Here is a 16,918-nt window from a genome sequence, read left to right as displayed (position 1 = left end):
TTATTTAGTTCTATTAATACACTGAAATCTCATTTGTGTCATGAAGAAAGTCTTTAATCAAACAGAATTCAAAGATCAGAAACATTTCATATATGGAGTTAAACATGAATCATTGTTTCAACAACATATTTATTGTTGTCATAAACAGACAAGAAGACAACAACAAACTGCTCCTCCCATTCAACACATGTCAGTCCATATCCCAGCAAACTAAATCATCTCCATTTACACATCAAATAGAAACATGAATCACTTGTAATGATTAGAAACTTGATAGAATTTCAAATCTAGTTTGGGGAGTCATTCAGTGAGAAACAGTGAAATGATTTTCCATGTGAAAAGGTGGACAGCAGAAACAGAAAGAAACAGTGAAACTAAAAGAGAAACAAAGAGCTTTGGAACAACGAGGCAGCAGGAGGACAGCTGCAGTTTAACAGCTTCAACTCACTGACAGGAAACAACATTAGAAACATCATCATCCTCAACTCATCTGCTGCACTGACACTGACACTTTCAACGGCAACACCTTCACTTTATCACCAGTGTTAATGTATGGAAACATCCTGTGAGTGAAAGTGTGTGTGAAGGTGTGTATGTGTGTGTTAGTATCAGGATCAGAGAACGACAGCTTTCCTCTGTTCCAGTCCAGATTCACTCTGATCCTCTGGAGCTTCTTCTCTACTGAGAGAGCAGTGACAGGAGCTGATGGTGAGTGTGCTGAGTATTTACCTGTAGAAAACCGTAATCTCCATAATCCAGACTCAATGTATCCCTTCCTCTGCACAGACTCTGCTAACACCCCCAGAGCCCACCATGTACTGTCTCCAACCTCGACATCCCAGCTGTGAGTCCCTGAGTTAAAGCCCTCAGAGCCCAGGACACAGCAGGAATAATCAATCCTCTCTGGATTATCAGGAAGCTGCTGCTTCTCTCCTCCTCGTCTCACACTGGTCAGATCTTCAGACAGGATGAGTTTTGGATGAGCAGTGTTTGGGTCCAGAATGAGAGGAGTGTAGGAGACCATGTCCTTCATGTTGTTCCAGATGTTGAAGGTCAGGTTGCCCAGGTGTTTGGCCTGGTCTATCAGAGCTCCTGAGGGCAGCTGTGGATCATCCAGCAGGGGGCAGCGCTGGACTCTTTCCACTGCAGCCTTGTAGTTGTGCAGGAATGAGACGTCTTCAGCTCTCAGCTCCTCCTCTGTGGCTCTGACTGTGTCTGAAAGAGCTGCTATCTCTCTGCTCAGAGCCTCCATCTTCTCCTTCATCATCCCACTCTTCTGCTCCTCTTCCTCCCTCAGTGCAGCCAGCCTGGCCTCCTCTTCCTCTGCTAGAAACTGGTGAAGCTTCTTAAACTGCTCCTTAATCTGCCTCTCTGTGTGTCGGGCCTGGACCTTAATGTGTTCTGCTGTTTGATCAAACTTCACTTGAACTTCTTCACAAACCTTTAACTTCTCCTTTAAGGGCTCCAGAGTTTCCTGAAGTTCCTTCTTGTGTTGTTGTGCAGCTTCATCGATGGGTCTGAATCTGTGATTGGTGTGTTTTTCTGAGTCTCTGCAGATGACACACACTGGCTGCTGATGGTCCAGACAGAAGAGTTTGAGTTTCTCAGAGTGCAGACTGCAGAGAGCCTCTGAAGCTCTCTGATCTCTCTCCTGTAAGAACGACTCACACAGGTTCTTTAAAGCCAGGTTTGAAGGTGGTTTTGACCGTGAAGATCTTCTCTTACAAAGTGGACACTCACGTGTTGTTGTCTCTTTCCACTGTCTCTTCAGACAGTCTTTACAGAAGCTGTGGCTACATGACAGAAGAACAGGATCTCTGAAGACCTCCTGACAGACCGGACAGCAGAGATCCTCCTCTGATCTGGAAGCCATTGAGTCTGTGAGTGAAGCTGAAAACAGCAGACAGGAAGTACAGTCAGTCCTGGCTCCCCTCCCTCCTCTACCACCTTCACTGAAACTTGCTTTGAGTCGTGTTTTTGCTCAAACTCACATTCAGTGTGTGGAGCGTCAGCAGCTTGAAGCAGCAGTGTTGGAGTTTTCCACTTTTCTCTCCTGTAGCTGGACTCACTCAGAGGAAGCTGCTAGTTTGGTCTGAACTCAGTCTGATCGTCTGTGCGTCTCTCTGCACTGAAGAAGAAAAACATCTTGTTTCCTGGTTTGTAGCATTTCAGTGACATAGAGGCCGGAACATCATTCAGCGTGAGTGTGACAGCAGAGTGCAGACGTTTGTTGCAGATCAGAAACGAAACCTTTTCTCAAGCGTAGAAAATAAACTGTGACTCAGTGGTGCAGCTGCTTGGCAGTTTTTATTTCAGACTTTGTTCTGGTTATTGTTCAGGTTCCACAGCAGTGGGAGTGTAATGTAGTCACACAAACACAGGTGGATTTACTCTGGAGAACTTCAAGACATGGTGAGGAGGTAATTTAGCCATGTAAATCAGCTGTATTGGATCAAGGACACATCTAAAACCTACAGGACACTGGCCCTCAAGGCCTGGAGTTTCCCCATGCCCGAGTTAATGTAACAGCAGCTACTTTTCCATCAGACCAACACCAACATCAAATTCTGTCTGATACAAACAACACTTCTAGATGGAATTTATCCTTTGATTTTAAGTCCTCCTCTTTATTCTCTGAAACACACTTTCATTCATTCATTGATTATTTTAGTCAGAAATGTTGTTTGTTACTATTAAACATGAAATATTAACATTAAAGAAGATGTGATGAAGGAATATTTGGAATATCTGGAGCTCTATTAAGTCATGTAATAACAACATGTGCATCATAGTGCAAAAGTAACATAACAAAGCTTTGTTCAGACAGTTACCTTTCAGTCGATTCACTCGGTATAACACATAAATATTAGAGATGGACCGATCCGATATTATGTATCGGTATCGGCCCGATACTGACCTAAATTACTGGATCGGATATCAGAAAAAAATAAAAAATGTAATCCGATCCATTAAATATCATGAAAGCACCTCACAAAACTTGCAACACGCCGTAACTCACCTCAGAACGTTAGCACGTCGGAGCAGTATGCATCACGTGATAGAGCGGCTGTGGCCTGTCGGTGGTCTGGATAGTTTTGGAGCTTCGTTAGCAAACTGGCATTTCATCTCCGACAAAAGTATCCCCGAGAGAAGTAAAGCAAGTGTGTAAGTCCATCTCTGAATGTTTGTAAAGCATTCCTGCGTTAAGCTTAACAAGCGACTGCCTCTTCTTGCTGCTACTTCATCCATTCGCTTCCGCTTATCCTTTTCAGGGTCGCGGGGGGCGCTGGAGCCTATCCCAGCTGTCATAGGGCGAAAGGCGGGGTACACCCTGGACAGGTCGCCAGTCTGTCGCAGGGCCAACACACAGGGACAGACAACCATTCACATTCACTCGCACATTTACACCTAGTGACAATTTGGATTAATCAATTAACCTATCCCCACAAGCTGCATGTCTTTGGACGGTGGGAGGAAGCCGGAGTACCCGGAGAGAACCCACGCAAACACGGGGAGAACATGCAAACTCCACACAGAAAGACCCCAGCCTGATGGTGGAATTGAACTCAGGACCTTCTTGCTGTGCGGCAACAGTGCTAACCACTGTGCCACCGTGCTGCCCACGGATGGATGGATGGATGGATGATCGGCTGTCCGTCTCTCTTGTTGGTTTTTGGCCCACTTTGCACCAGAAAGAGGAAACCAGTGGATAAACAACAGCAGCACGTTTAAGCTTGATAAGCTGTTGTTAGAATGTATTTAATATTACTTTCTACACCAGGATCTTTTTCTACATAGCTGACGCTGGTAACTGTGCAGGGGCGGATCTAGCAAAGTTTAGCCAGGGGGGCCGATAGATATTAACAGGGAAAAGGGGGCACAAAGACATACTTTTATTTCCTATTCTCATTTAAAATGTCTAGCTTTTAATAAATAATTATCTGACACCCAAAGTTTTAATTTGATGTAAAATGAATAGAAGTCAATTACTGTATATAGTGACTATTAAGTCTAATATACCCTAGTAAGCTATAGTACTTTTTCCTTTGGGAAGGTACCATCTGTGCAGTCTGCAATTTTGTTGAAAAAAGATGTTGAATCTATTTAATATTTCTTGAAAAATAATTGATTTCTGTGCATTTTTTTTTCCACACTGCATCAAATTAAGGTTGATTACGTCGATTAAGCATCATGAGGTGGAGCGTGAGGGGTGGTTCCCTATTTTTTATTTATTTATTTTTGTTGTTGCTGGGAGTTGGAACCCTATTAGTTAGGTTGCTTAATATTTACGCTAAGTACTCTTTAAAATACCAGAATAGGGAGGATGGTGTAGGTTTAAGTTTATTAGATTGATCAGTATTGCTGAACTATGAAATTTTTTTTTTTGCATACAGGTATAACAGAATAGCTTTAGTGTAGTGTTGTTGTTTTAAACTTATACAACTTATACAAAATGCAGCAAGATATTTAAAAAAACAGTTTTGTTGATTAAAAAACACTATATCGGATTCATATCGGTATCGGCAGATATCCAAATTTATGATATCGGTATCGGACATAAAAAAGTGGTATCGTGCCATCTCTAATATATATGGGATATCACGCTCCTTCGCGTGTCCTGGCTGAAGAAACCTTTATTCACGCCTTTAAGGCAGATGACGTGTGATGACACGCACACGGCCCCGCCTGCACATATAGCCACTGTCATCACAGTCATCCCTCAGTTCTTACGCTCTTCAACTCGCCGAGAACACCTCTGCTGAGTTGGGCTAGCTAACTGCTGCTAGTTAGCTCCGTTGTCTGCAGACTTGAACTTTGCTTAACTGCCCCTGTTGGTGTTAGCCTCCACCGCGCAGTTGGTGTGTAGGCTGCCCGTGGAGCGCTAATTTCAAGTTTTTCCCGTGCAGTGTTTTGCTTTGTGTTTTGTTATAGACTCTAAACCGAAGCGAGCAAAGCAGAAATCTTCTGATCGCCCCTGTCCTCAGGGATGCCCTTTCTCTTTGCACGACAGCGACTAGCACAATGTCTGCCCTGTCTGCCTGGGGATCGTCCATGCTCGGAGAGCGTTGACGGAGCCCGAAGCCTGTGCGTTTTGTCGCCAGCTCCGGTGCTCGACCCTGGAAAGACGGGTGACATTTGTGGAAAAAGTCGGCTGTCGCAAGGCAAGACCCTCACCTTTCCGAGTCTGGAGCCCCAGCTTTCTCTGAGTCCAAAGACGAGGATTTTCCGGTCGATGTCCCTGCAATTAGCTGGGCTGACCACATGGAATATGTTGACAGGTTAGCCGATGACGAGCCGGAACCATGCAGGAGCGCTGACGGGCTTCAGCAGATGGAAGCTCTGCGCGACATCATCCCCAGACGTCAGCCCAAGCCCGCAGCCAGCTCTCACAGGCCCGCCGCTCCTCTAACGACTGGCAAGAGACCAGCGCCCACTGCTGAAGTGGGTGTGCCGCCAGCGAGAGCACATCCTCCGGCCCGAGCTCCACGCCAGTCGGCCTGGAGCAAACCTGACGTCCAGGAGGAAGAAGCCTCAGCCCTCCTAGCTGTGGCTTTGAGTGGAGAAGGGGTCTAGCAGCAGGGAGATGCTGTTTTTACCCCTCTGTTGCCGCACAAGAAGTGCCGCTTAAGTTCTGTTCAGGTTGTCAGCCCCAGAAGGTGTTGCACTTTCCTAACAATGTCTCCCAAGCACAAAACCTCTGCACACAAAATGCCTCAGGTAACCCTCTGTTCAGGTGTGCTAAATGTTCAGGTGACCACATCGAGTGTTCCCGCTGTTTTTCATTGTTGTGTCCCAGAAAAGGTGCCTCCAACAAAATGTATGAATGTACATGTGTCATGGTCCGTGGTCCTGTGCCTGCAGAATGCGTGATGCTCGGGTAGCCACACCCCCGGGCTGGGCCATCACCGACACACCTGCTCTCCATCGCGGTGATTACATGAAGAGCTACTTAACCCGGCGCTGACGGATGCTCCACGCCAGTCCGTTACTCACCTCACAGTGGTAACTAGACTTCCCCGAAAGCGTGCGTTCACTTCTGGTTGGAACTGTGTTTAATCCGCCTACTTGTGTCCAGGTTTTGACCCGGCATCCGGCATCTGCCACCTGCCTGTCCTCTGGCTCAACTGGATCACTCGGTGCATCATCTGGCCCATTCGCTATCCCCACGGACTTCCTGCTCACGGACTGCCACACTTCCCTCCCGAGCTCCCACGGTCCCGCTCTATCGTAAGCCCCCCTACTCTGACTCAGTCCTGATGTGTTTTCCCCACTTCCCGGCTCCCTACTAATCCTCTCCCCTTTCTATTGCAGCCTCCCACGGTCCCGATCCCGGCTTCCTCGTGTCATTGTTTCCCCGGGTTTTTAGTTCCTCGTTTTGCTCCCTAGTTTTCCCGGGTCGCCTTTCGTTATTATAATAAAGTGTCTTTTTCTGTTAGCGCTGAGTCTGCGACTGGATCCTTTTGTCCACGCGCGGCGTGGCGCATGACAGTATGGACTGGCCAGAATGGATCCAGCAGAACCAATACGTTCAGCTATTAATAAGCAGGGTGCCATGCTTCGCCGACACGATCAGTTACTTCTCTTACTTCAGGATCAGTATCAAGAGCTTAGCGAGAAACGGGGAGAAATGCGCGCTAAACAGCCCGACCCCGGCATACCGTTGTGTGACGTTGTGTTTCCACGGCGAATTGGACCAGTGTGGGGTTTTCTTTTTCAGTGTACCCGTTTCTTCAGTCGCTCGCCACTCGCCTTCCCCACTGACGCGGCCAAGATTTCCCACTTTGTGGGACTGCTGAGTGGAAGCGCGTTGGCGTGGGCTGAAGCCTATTTATCTTCTAACCTGATACAGAGTTGCGACTTCGATGACTTCCTCCAAGAATTCAAAGCAACTTTCTCCCCGCCAGTTTCCGAGGATGACGCTGCTCAAAAGCTAGTGGTGCTCTGCCAGGGCCGGAGTTTCGCACAGTGGCAGCCGCTGTTGGCTGGCCCGATTCGGCCCTAAGGGGCATTTTCCTACGCTCCCTGAACGATCAGATGAAAGATCAGCTCGCGTTTCACGAGGCAGCTAAATCATTCAAGGATTTGGTGTCACTCGCCCGTAGAATTGATAAGCGTCTACGGGAGAGAGAGGCTGAACGGCGGTCCAAGCCACCGAAACCCGTGTTGTACCCAGAACTTCGCGTGTCACCGCCCCTGCCCCCGTGCGCTCGCTCACTGTCTCCTCCTCCGCCGGAGCCGATGCAGATCGAGCGCTCTCGGCTCTCGCCGGAGGAAAGGGAACGCCGTTTTCGGGCCGGGGACTGCTTATATTGTGGGAAGCCGGGACACCGCATCGCCAGCTGCCCGGTTCGCCCAAACGGACCAGCTCACCGGTAGGTTCGGGGATACGGGTGGGCAGCACATTAAATGCTATTAGACCCCGATTAGTTGTGTCCGTTGCCATAGTAACCAACAAAAAGACTGTTACATGCAGCGCATTAGTGGATTCTGGGGCGGAGCAAAATCTCATAGATGAGAAGCTGGCTAAAGAGCTGGAAGTACCACTCACTCTGTTGGAACCTCCCCTCCCTGCGTCAGCGCTGAATAAACAAGTGTTTGCTTACATCACCCATCAGACTGCACCTGTGAAAGTAATCACTTCCGGGAATCATAACGAATCACTTTCATTCTTTACCTTCCCGTCTCCCGACACCGCGCTTGTGTTAGGTTACCCGTGGCTGCAAAGACATAATCCCCACATTGATTGGGCAGGGAGCAAGATCGCCAGTTGGAGTTTGTTCTGCCTAGCTAATTGCCTGAGATCAGCAGTTCCCGCTGCACCAGCTAACCTGACTCCACTTGTTACACAAGCACATGACCTTTCCTCCATCCCACCCGAGTACCATGACTTACAGGAAGTGTTTAACAAGGACAAGGCTATCTCTCTGCCACCTCACCGCCCCTATGACTGCGCCATTGACCTGCTACCTTGAGCCCCGCTGCCCTCCAACCAGTTGTACAACCTGTCTCGCCCTGAGAGGATGTCGATGGAAAAGTATATCCAAGAATCACTCGCGGCCGGTATTATTCGACCCTCTTCTTCCCCTGTAGCTGCAGGCTTCTTCTTCGTGGGGAAAAAGGACGGTTCGTTGCGGCCATGCATTGATTACCGGTGCTTAAATGACATCACTGTAAAGAACAAATACCCTCTTCCGCTGATAAACTCTGTTTTTGGATGTCTCCAGGAAGCCACCGTTTTCACGAAACTGGATCTGCGAAACGCGTACCATCTGGTCCGGATAAGGGAGGGGACAAGTGGAAGACCGCTTTTAACACACCACTGGGCCACTTTGAGTATTTGGTTATGCCATTCGGCTTAACAAATGCCCCTGCAGTTTTTCAAACTCTAGTGTGCTCCGAGACTTCCTGAACGTGTTTTGTTAAGTCTAATTGTTGAATGTTGCCATTGTGTTTCTTAAATTTGTACAGTTTTAGCTTAAGCAGTAGGATCAAAGCCATTCCTTTGATCCTGACCACCTCTCCAACCACTCTGTGCTGGGGGAGGTTTTATTGTAGATACATCCTATCTGAAAGATCTGTTTCTTTTGATGTAAACTTCCTGGGTTTACGACCCTTTGGTCAGCAGGAGGTCTGACACACACACACACACACACACACACACTCTTACAGAAGTTCACACATATACATAAAATGCTTTGTCTTAGAACAAAGGGTCCGTGGCTTTGTTCTGACGTGTTTTGTGTGAACTGTCTCCCAATAAAAGGTAGCAGGAGGAGGTCAGATCTGGGGGTCATTGTCGTGCTGGACACAGATGAGAGGACTCCCTTGCGCAAATAATAAATCGATCGACTGTCTTGTTTTCTTCATGATGAATAAGTCTCTAGAATTAGCGGGGCTTGTGGAAACACAGACCTTGTTGTCCTTCGGAGCCGGAACCTTGCATCCACCGAGGAGAGGGAGAGGACGCCACCGCAACGTCTGGGATGATTGACGTAAAGCCCTGGTGTTTCACTTTGCTTTGTCACCAGGCCGGGAAGTTTGCGCCTGAACTCCCCTCGGGATGGATGACGATTGACGGGATCCAGAGACTCTTCCCATGAACGTAAACAAACAGTTAGTACAGAAGGCCTTAGAGAGCGGCTACGTGACCCTGCGTTGACCGCAGGTACGGGAGCGCGCTAGCCGCGTGAGAGAGACGCAGGCTTCTCCGCCGTTTGGGGCGTGGAGACAACCTAGGTTCGGTAGCTCCGCCATTTGGGTCGTTTGGAGAGTGTCCGACGGTTGAATTCTCCGCCATTTGGGGCGTTTGAGAGTTTTCAACAGAGAGCGCTAGCTGTGCGTGCAGACGCAAGCGATAGGCCTATGTTGTGTGTGTGTGCGGGCCAGACGTGGTCTGCGTGAGTGTGGCTGATTGTTGTCTTGTAATGGAGAATAAAATGTGTAAGTCTGCCTTAGAAGGGGATGTAAAATTTATGGAGAAATTTTTACCAGGCAGCACGCAGTATGTAGGTTGTTGGTGTGAGAAATATGGATTTGAAGGGACATTAGTGGAAGTTCAGTGTAAAATGCTTGTAGAAAGAATAGCTGTAAATGTAGCAGGTAAAACAGGGAAAGCGAAGCGGAGGAAGGAATTGCAGTTAGCAGTTGCTAAGTTTTGGCTGGAGCAGGCTCAGAAGAGAAGAGAAGCACAGAATGTTAAAAGAGCAATATTGCAAGCAGTAGTTGTGAAACCTGAGGATGAAACAGCTCAATCCACTGCAACTACTTTAGAACAACAACACAAAATTTCAGAGTTTGGAGTTTCTTTAGTTCATTCCTGGGATTCCGCCTTCCTCAGTTTGTTGTCTGTCAGCTTAGTCAGACAAGATGGCATCCAGGCAGGTTCAGTTTCAAAATGGTCCTGAATGAAAAAATTCATGGATATTTTTGTGTTTTGTATATATTTATAGATATAAATCTTTAGAGGTTTGACATTCAGGCACACTGGGGAAGAAAAAGCTAAATTTTCTGTATCACAATAATTTGGGCCCTGGGCCTGAATTCAACATCAAAGAATTTATTGACAAACAAAATCAATAACATTTGAAGGATTCCTTGATGTTCATGTAGACTTTTGTTTCATTATCATTCATGTTTTCGTACACATATTGTATACAAAGACCATTTGTTAAGTTGTTAGAGCTGTGTACATCATGCAATCTTTTGTATAGACAGCATACAAATGCAAAATAGGCATGCTACAATAAAGTGTTACCACAAAGGAAACTGAGGACTCATCACAAGACTTTATTTAATCATTCATTTTGACATGAACACCTACAGTATGAGCATTTTCATTTATTTAATTGTGACATTAAATCTCATATTGTAAAGACTCAACATTGTAATAAGCATTATGTTGTTCATTTAGACTATTTAGGTTTATCCTTTTTTCATGCAAAGTGTAAATCTCAGCTAAAACTATTCTCAGCTAAACAGTCTTTGTCATTGTCAGTGTCACCAGCTGTCTTACTACATAATCAAACATGGATTTTGATTATGTGGGGTATTAGATCCCTGCCTCTGTGGAACAGGCAATCTCTCACTTTGGGACGGGGCCAGAGGACCCTGTGCTCCCACAGTGTTGGTTGGTTCACTAATATCATTGTGTTTCTGTAATCCTTGTTGTATCTGACAGACTGCCTGTGCATTCTTCTGACATCTCAGTAATCCTCTCTCAGTCTCATGAAAGAGAACATCAACATGCAGGATTACATTTGGAAATATCTGAGACCATCCTGTCCCACTTGTTGAGTAGTTTGTCTTTCGGGTATGGTGCATCACAACCAGGATGATGTCTTTATTACCTGCACACAGCAGAAACATCCCTAAATAAATATAATCAAATAAAAAGCCATTGCATTGTTACTGTTTTGGATGGTTAGAGGGCTGAAACCATAAGAAAAGATGTTTCCATGATTATCTTGAAAACTGAATTAAAATATTCATATGTATATTGATAGTGAGTAAAGTAAAAGAGAAACTATAAAACTATAAAAAACTGAACATACTTTATATTATTGTGACCAAGCTTTATGATACCTGGTGCTTTAGCCATGGCTGCCTCCACATCTGACCGAACACGAGAGTTGATTGGGCAGAAAACAATGACAGTGTTGCATTCCTGTAGGTCTATGCTCTCCACCAGTAGCTGTTGAGACAAATTTACTTGGTACAGCACATCTTTGTCCGCCCCGAAGGTCTCAGCTGTACAGTAACTGTAGAATTTTACTGCATCTGCACACATTTTGAAAAGAGGAAAAACTTAACAGAAAAGCTTTAAAACTTTTACTTTGATTGGACGCTCACTCAGACACATGACTAGATGGCAAATTTTGTCTTCTTGATAAGAAACGAGGTTGTATTTACCATGTAATGAAGTAATGCATACTGTGGTACACAATGTGGTGTGATTTGTTAAAAAAGGGGGAATTGGCAAGAGGTTGAAACTCTTCTTTGTCCCTCCCATGGAAAATACTCTGGAAGCACCGTTAATCTACCGATTATTTATTTTGTACAACCTTCAGTGTCATGTAGAGAATATTTATGAAAGTCATCTAAACAAGTTCAGAGGGTAAATGTATAACCACTGCATTTACAAGAATATTTAAATTTATTTATCAAAAAACAAATGAAATCATTTTAGTAGCTGTCTTTTATTAAAGATATAAGAAATCTGATAAATGCTATTTTATCATACCATTTTGGCCTGAAATTGTATAATGAAAAGGTGAAATTTATATAATTCATACAGGTATTTATGCACATACCTGTATGAGGGTGTTTCACGAAATCAACGAAGCATTTGAAGAATTTGTTGATTTTATCATCCTCATGGCGTTTTTGATAGGCCACCAACAATGTTTTAGCAGCTGAAAAGATAAATGAGAGTTTCAGGCTGCTTTACTGTGAATGGTTTTTAGCTGCTTCAGCTGAAAAGTAGAAAAGTATTTAGTTTTCGCTTCCAATTGTTTGTCCAAGGTATACCAGGAGGCATTACTGATGGAGCTTTGGAAAGCGAAGGTTTTCTGTGTCAGAAATTCATTAACAAATTCTTACAGTGTGACAGTTACACGACAAAATGAGCAGATTAATATATGGCATGAAATGATTCAGAACATACTGACCAATAGGGCATGTGGCAGAGAAGAAAACTTTGCATAATTTTATTTAGAAATGGCAATACGGTTTAAGAAGTCGAAGAAGAAATACCCTTTAATTAGTTGGTACATACCCTCCCTGTATTCTTCTGGAAGATTGTTAATGTGTTTGTGCAGCTTCTGGAAGAAATTGCAGACAAATTGATTTATTTACAAATCAAACTACTGTTGATTTGCTGCTTTGACTCACTTAAAGGAATGACAGCTTTATTTTTGTTGTTTTTAATGAAGTGAATACTAATTAAAACTCCTGTTTTTTGCATTTACGTGTGGACGAGGAATACAGAGTTCGTCACGCAACGTCACAGGTATGAGCATTTTTTCACGTCACTCTGTGCGCCACGTTATTGTTTACATGAGATTAATTGCAGAATGGCAGATAGTCAGATTAACAGTATTTTGTCACTATCTTCAGGTTTTACATGCTTACACACACACACACACAGTTACTGTGCCTCCATTTAGAAAGTCAGAGGCGTTATGGTGTAATTATTTTACATGTAGTTGTTTTTTCCCTGTGTAATAATATTCAACATTGCTATCAATATATTTTTCAAAAAATGCCTCTCTGTGTAAAATGGGCTTAAAAACATAAACAACTGTGGGATACTGTTTGTCCGTGATTTGAACCGGGGGAACAAATCGTGGCAGGATCAGCCTGATGTTATTTGTATCCCACTGTAACTTTACTGTATAAAGAGCTAACATCTCCAAAATGTCAGGAGTAGTTAGTCATTATGAGAAGTGTTTGTGAACTAAATATCAAGAATGTGGGATCCTGTTTGTCCATGATTTGAAGAGCCCAGCGCTGCTCCCGACGAAGGGAAAACCAATCCTGCAGGGAGACCTACCTCGGCACTTGTGCAGGTGAAACCAAAGGGAAGATATGCTTCTTCATATTTATAGTCTTTGGCTTAGAATGAAGTTGGTTTGGAAACATATTCAGCGATGCTTCATCTCCTGCTTTGCGTTTTTGTTGGCGCTAGCAGTGTCCAAGCGTTTTGTTGGCGTTTTATGGCAAAACCTAGTGGGAGTTCCCCCCCCCCCCCCCCCAAAGGGGGACAAAGGACCCCCTGATGATCTTCTACTTAATCACATGAGCCAAGGTGGGAAACTGGGCGTGGGTCCCAATCAGCCAGAGTTTCGGGTGTGTTCATTGTGAAACCTGGCCCCACCCTATCATGTGATTTCCTGAGGTCAGATGGCCCAGGATGTGAGTGGGCGTTAAGGCGTCTGGGGAGGGAACTCAAAACTGGATTATAGTGGGCAGAGAGTTGGTGTCGTAAACCCCCGCCTCTGTTCAAAGATGGTCGCTCACAGTGAACATAGATGGCTTCTTTCGCTCCTCATTCAAACCATCTGTCCTCTCTGTCCAAAATGTGAACATTGGCATCCTTGAAAGAGTGTCCTTTATCCTTTAGATGCAGATGAACTGCTGAGTCTTGTCCTGTGGAGGTGGCTCTTCTATGTTGTGACATGCACATGTGAAGTGGCTGTTTGGTTTCTCCGATGTAGAGGTCTGGGCATTCTGCACTGTACAGCATACACCACATTGTTCAGTTTGGGTTTAGGAGTTTTGCCTTTCGGGTGAACCAGTTTCTGTCTGAGTGTGTTGCTGGGTCTGAAGTACACTGGGATGTCGTGTTTGGAGAAAACTCTCCTGAGTTTCTCTGATACACCAGCTACATAGGGAATGACAATGTTGTTGCGTCTGTCCTTCTTATCCTCCCTCGCTGGTGTCTGATCTTCTTTTCTGCAACTCAAGCAACTCAAGAAGTCCAGACGCTTTTCTTTCCAAGCTCCTTAGTCTACGATGGCCTGGATGATTGAGAACCTTCACAGACATACTGGTTATAAGGTTTGGGGAAACTTGCAGTCAGCTGAGACTGAAGCTGAGACTGAAGAAGTCACTTGGATGAGTGCGGAAATGTTTCTCCTACAAAACGCTACGTCCAGATGAACAGAGTCAACTTTTGGAGATTAAGATAAATAGATAAATCTAGAGATATAGGTATAAATATAAATATAAACATGTATATAAATATAAGAGGACAAGTACGTCTACAAATATATGTCATGGAGTACAAAAATGCACCCTGTGCACTGAGGTTTAATAATTCCGTTTCACATGTGTGGACCTGACCAAAGAACATTAATAACGAAGGAACAACCTCCTGCAACATTCCCTCAGACAGCAAGGTTGAAGGAACCTGTTGCTGAAACTTCTCTTTAGATTGTGCAGTGTGTTATGGGGGGGTCATTGTTCATGATTGCCAACATTCTGTCAACATACATACATATGCAATATAATTGGCACTCTTGTTTTTGACATAAATACCTGCTCTTGATGCGCTGTGAAAAACTTTGTGATTTCTGATTGTTTGAACTCTCGTCCAACTTACATTACTGTTTTCTGTAAACTTCATATTTATTATTTTTCCGTCCTGTATGTACCGCATAACTTTGTACTTTGTCTATTTTCTTTTTGTATTTTAAAGATAGCAGAAACTTGTTTTGATTCTAAATGTCCACCTTGTCTTTTATTTTCATGTGTAAATGCTTCATATTATAATCATTATAATCATAGATAGTCCTCCTTTTAGATGAGGTCACATAAAATACTTAACAACTGTACCATGAATGGCAATAATTAACAATTATTTATAAAACCTCTATTAATATTGTATGTATACATATGCATCTACATACTGTGTTTATATGTAATGTTAATTATGTACTTAGACTTTGCGAATGCTGCCATGAACCATTAACAGCTTATAAATAACTGGTTTGTACTTTCTGTTGAATCCATAATTCAGTAATTAAGTATGAAAACACTTGTGTCAAAAATATTGTTATATGTGAACTCACTAAAGACATTTACATTACATACATTGCAAGCATTTACAACTGTGCGATTACAAAAATGATGATTTATGTAATTTATAATAACTTAATCATTTTTGATAGCTCATTGTAGTTATTATAAAGTGTTACCCAAAAATCATGCCATTATCTAACCTTGTATTTTTGTGGCCAGAGTACTGCACATTGCTCTTAAAGTTAATGAAAAAGTGTTTTTCTTAGCTCCATCATGATAGCTCCTGTTATAAAGTGAGTTCTGCGTGTGTATGTTTTATGTTAGTTGTGATGTGAGTGACCAAGGAGGTTTGCTAACCTGTACTTGTGGCGTTGGAGCAGCTGAAGGTGAATCTGAGGAAAAAATATTTAACAAATCAAAGAGTGTTGTTAAAAATTGTTATATTATTTTGACTTGCATTATATTTCACACAAAGTAAAGAAAAGATCAGTTAGCTGAGATTTGTATGGCCTTTTCCATCCTGTGCTATGATTGTGTGTGTAGTTCAGGGATGCCCAGTCCTCGAGAGCTACTGCTGCTTTTAAATGCATCCTTGTCCCGACACACTGGAATCAAATGAATGGCTTATTACCGGGCCTTTGCCAAACTTGAAGCCATGCTGAAGACGTAATCAGACCATTTGATTCAGCTGTGTTGGAGTAGGGATGCATCTAAAAGCTGCAGGACAGTGGCTCTCGAGGACTGGACCTGGGTACCCCTGGTGTTGTGTATAGAAACATAATGTCTGAAACAGTTGAGAGTGAGGGATTTAAATGTGAAATAATATTACTGACTCTGCATAGCAGGCATAACGTGAGCACATTAATAATGTTTCAGCACTATTATTAAAATCAGGTATTATGATTATTATCATCATTAGAATTATATCAATGCCATTAACAGCAACATGAAAGCACTGCAGTGACTCCGTTAGATATTGCCATTAAACAATTTGTCCCTTACTCTTAGGGTCCATGATCAAATCTGAAGACCTGAAGGAAAGAAAGACAAAACTCAGAAGCAACAGGTAACAGATGTCAAACTCCACTATGTTAAGTGTATCCTAACATACTTTACAAGGGGCTACACTTTGGACAGATCATCAGTCTAAACAATCAGGTTTAATAGTGTAACCAAAAATATAAAAAAAATAAGAAAAGTGAGAAGCTGTTCTGTGTAACCCATGTTCTCAAACATCAGACAAACTAGAAAACAAAACCAACCAGACAGGGGAAAATGAAATTAAAATACCAAAACATATAAAACAACATCAGTCTGGTTTCCTACCTTGTGCTGCTGCTGTGACTGCTGCAGCGAGGAGGATGCAGTGAAACTACTCAAAGAGAGCACTTGGTCTTTTATACAGTAGCCTGCCCACTTTCACTTTCTGTTTTATTTTATGATAAAGCATGTGGTTTATAAGAAATCAACCCCGTGTGTCTTGGAAATCCTCTTAATTCCCCTGAGCTTTATGTTTTAGCACCTGACAACTTTTTGCAGAAAAATAATAAGTGAGCAGTCTGCTGGTTGCAGAGATAAAACAATAAAAAGACTAAATATAAATAATGTGAACAAGCATTTTTTTTTATTTGCTTTGTTCATCAGTAATGATAAATTATAGCCTGCAAACACTTATAAAGAATGCAAAGGTGGCAGGGATAGCTCAGTAGGTAGAGTGGTCGCCCCATGATTGGAAGATCGGTGGTTCAAATCCACTTAACTGCTATGCTGAGATACCCCTGAGCAAGGCACCATCCCTACACATTGCTCCCCGGTCACCTGCTTAGTGGCTGCCCCTAACAAATTCAAAGAAAGTAATTTACCCACGGGGATCATCTATTATTATTAAAGAGGAAAA

The 16,918-nt window shown here is 43.5% G+C and overlaps 2 protein-coding genes across 3 annotated transcripts; both read right to left on the bottom strand.

Annotated features, from left to right (window-relative positions):
* Positions 1-304: 304 nt before the first annotated feature.
* LOC113017760 (nuclear factor 7, ovary-like) lies at positions 305-1,888 on the bottom strand. Of its 2 annotated transcripts, XM_026160873.1 has the most exons (2): positions 504-1,888; positions 305-374 (listed from the first exon to the last, which is right to left on the bottom strand). In XM_026160873.1, the coding sequence occupies exons 1-2, from the start codon at positions 1,871-1,873 to the stop codon at positions 305-307; spliced, it is 1,440 nt and encodes a 479-aa protein (XP_026016658.1). In that variant the 5' UTR covers positions 1,874-1,888. The 2 variants fall into 2 exon arrangements, with proteins under 2 accessions (XP_026016658.1, XP_026016659.1); XM_026160874.1 differs by lacking the exon at positions 305-374 and having other exon boundaries at positions 482-1,888.
* An 8,386-nt stretch (positions 1,889-10,274) lies between these two features.
* Positions 10,275-16,362, bottom strand: LOC113017769 (uncharacterized). Its single transcript, XM_026160884.1, has 7 exons — positions 16,348-16,362; positions 16,024-16,052; positions 15,379-15,413; positions 12,275-12,320; positions 11,811-11,912; positions 11,083-11,277; positions 10,275-10,847 (listed from the first exon to the last, which is right to left on the bottom strand). The coding sequence occupies exons 2-7, from the start codon at positions 16,034-16,036 to the stop codon at positions 10,513-10,515; spliced, it is 726 nt and encodes a 241-aa protein (XP_026016669.1). The 5' UTR covers positions 16,037-16,052; positions 16,348-16,362; the 3' UTR covers positions 10,275-10,512.
* Between the last annotated feature and the right edge of the window lie 556 nt (positions 16,363-16,918).

The sequence above is a fragment of the Astatotilapia calliptera genome, unplaced genomic scaffold, assembly GCF_900246225.1.
Source record: "Astatotilapia calliptera unplaced genomic scaffold, fAstCal1.2 U_scaffold_2, whole genome shotgun sequence".
Lineage (NCBI taxonomy): Eukaryota > Metazoa > Chordata > Actinopteri > Cichliformes > Cichlidae > Astatotilapia > Astatotilapia calliptera.
Note: the sequence above shows the minus strand (reverse complement) of the source record. Positions and strands in the feature narration are given on the sequence as shown.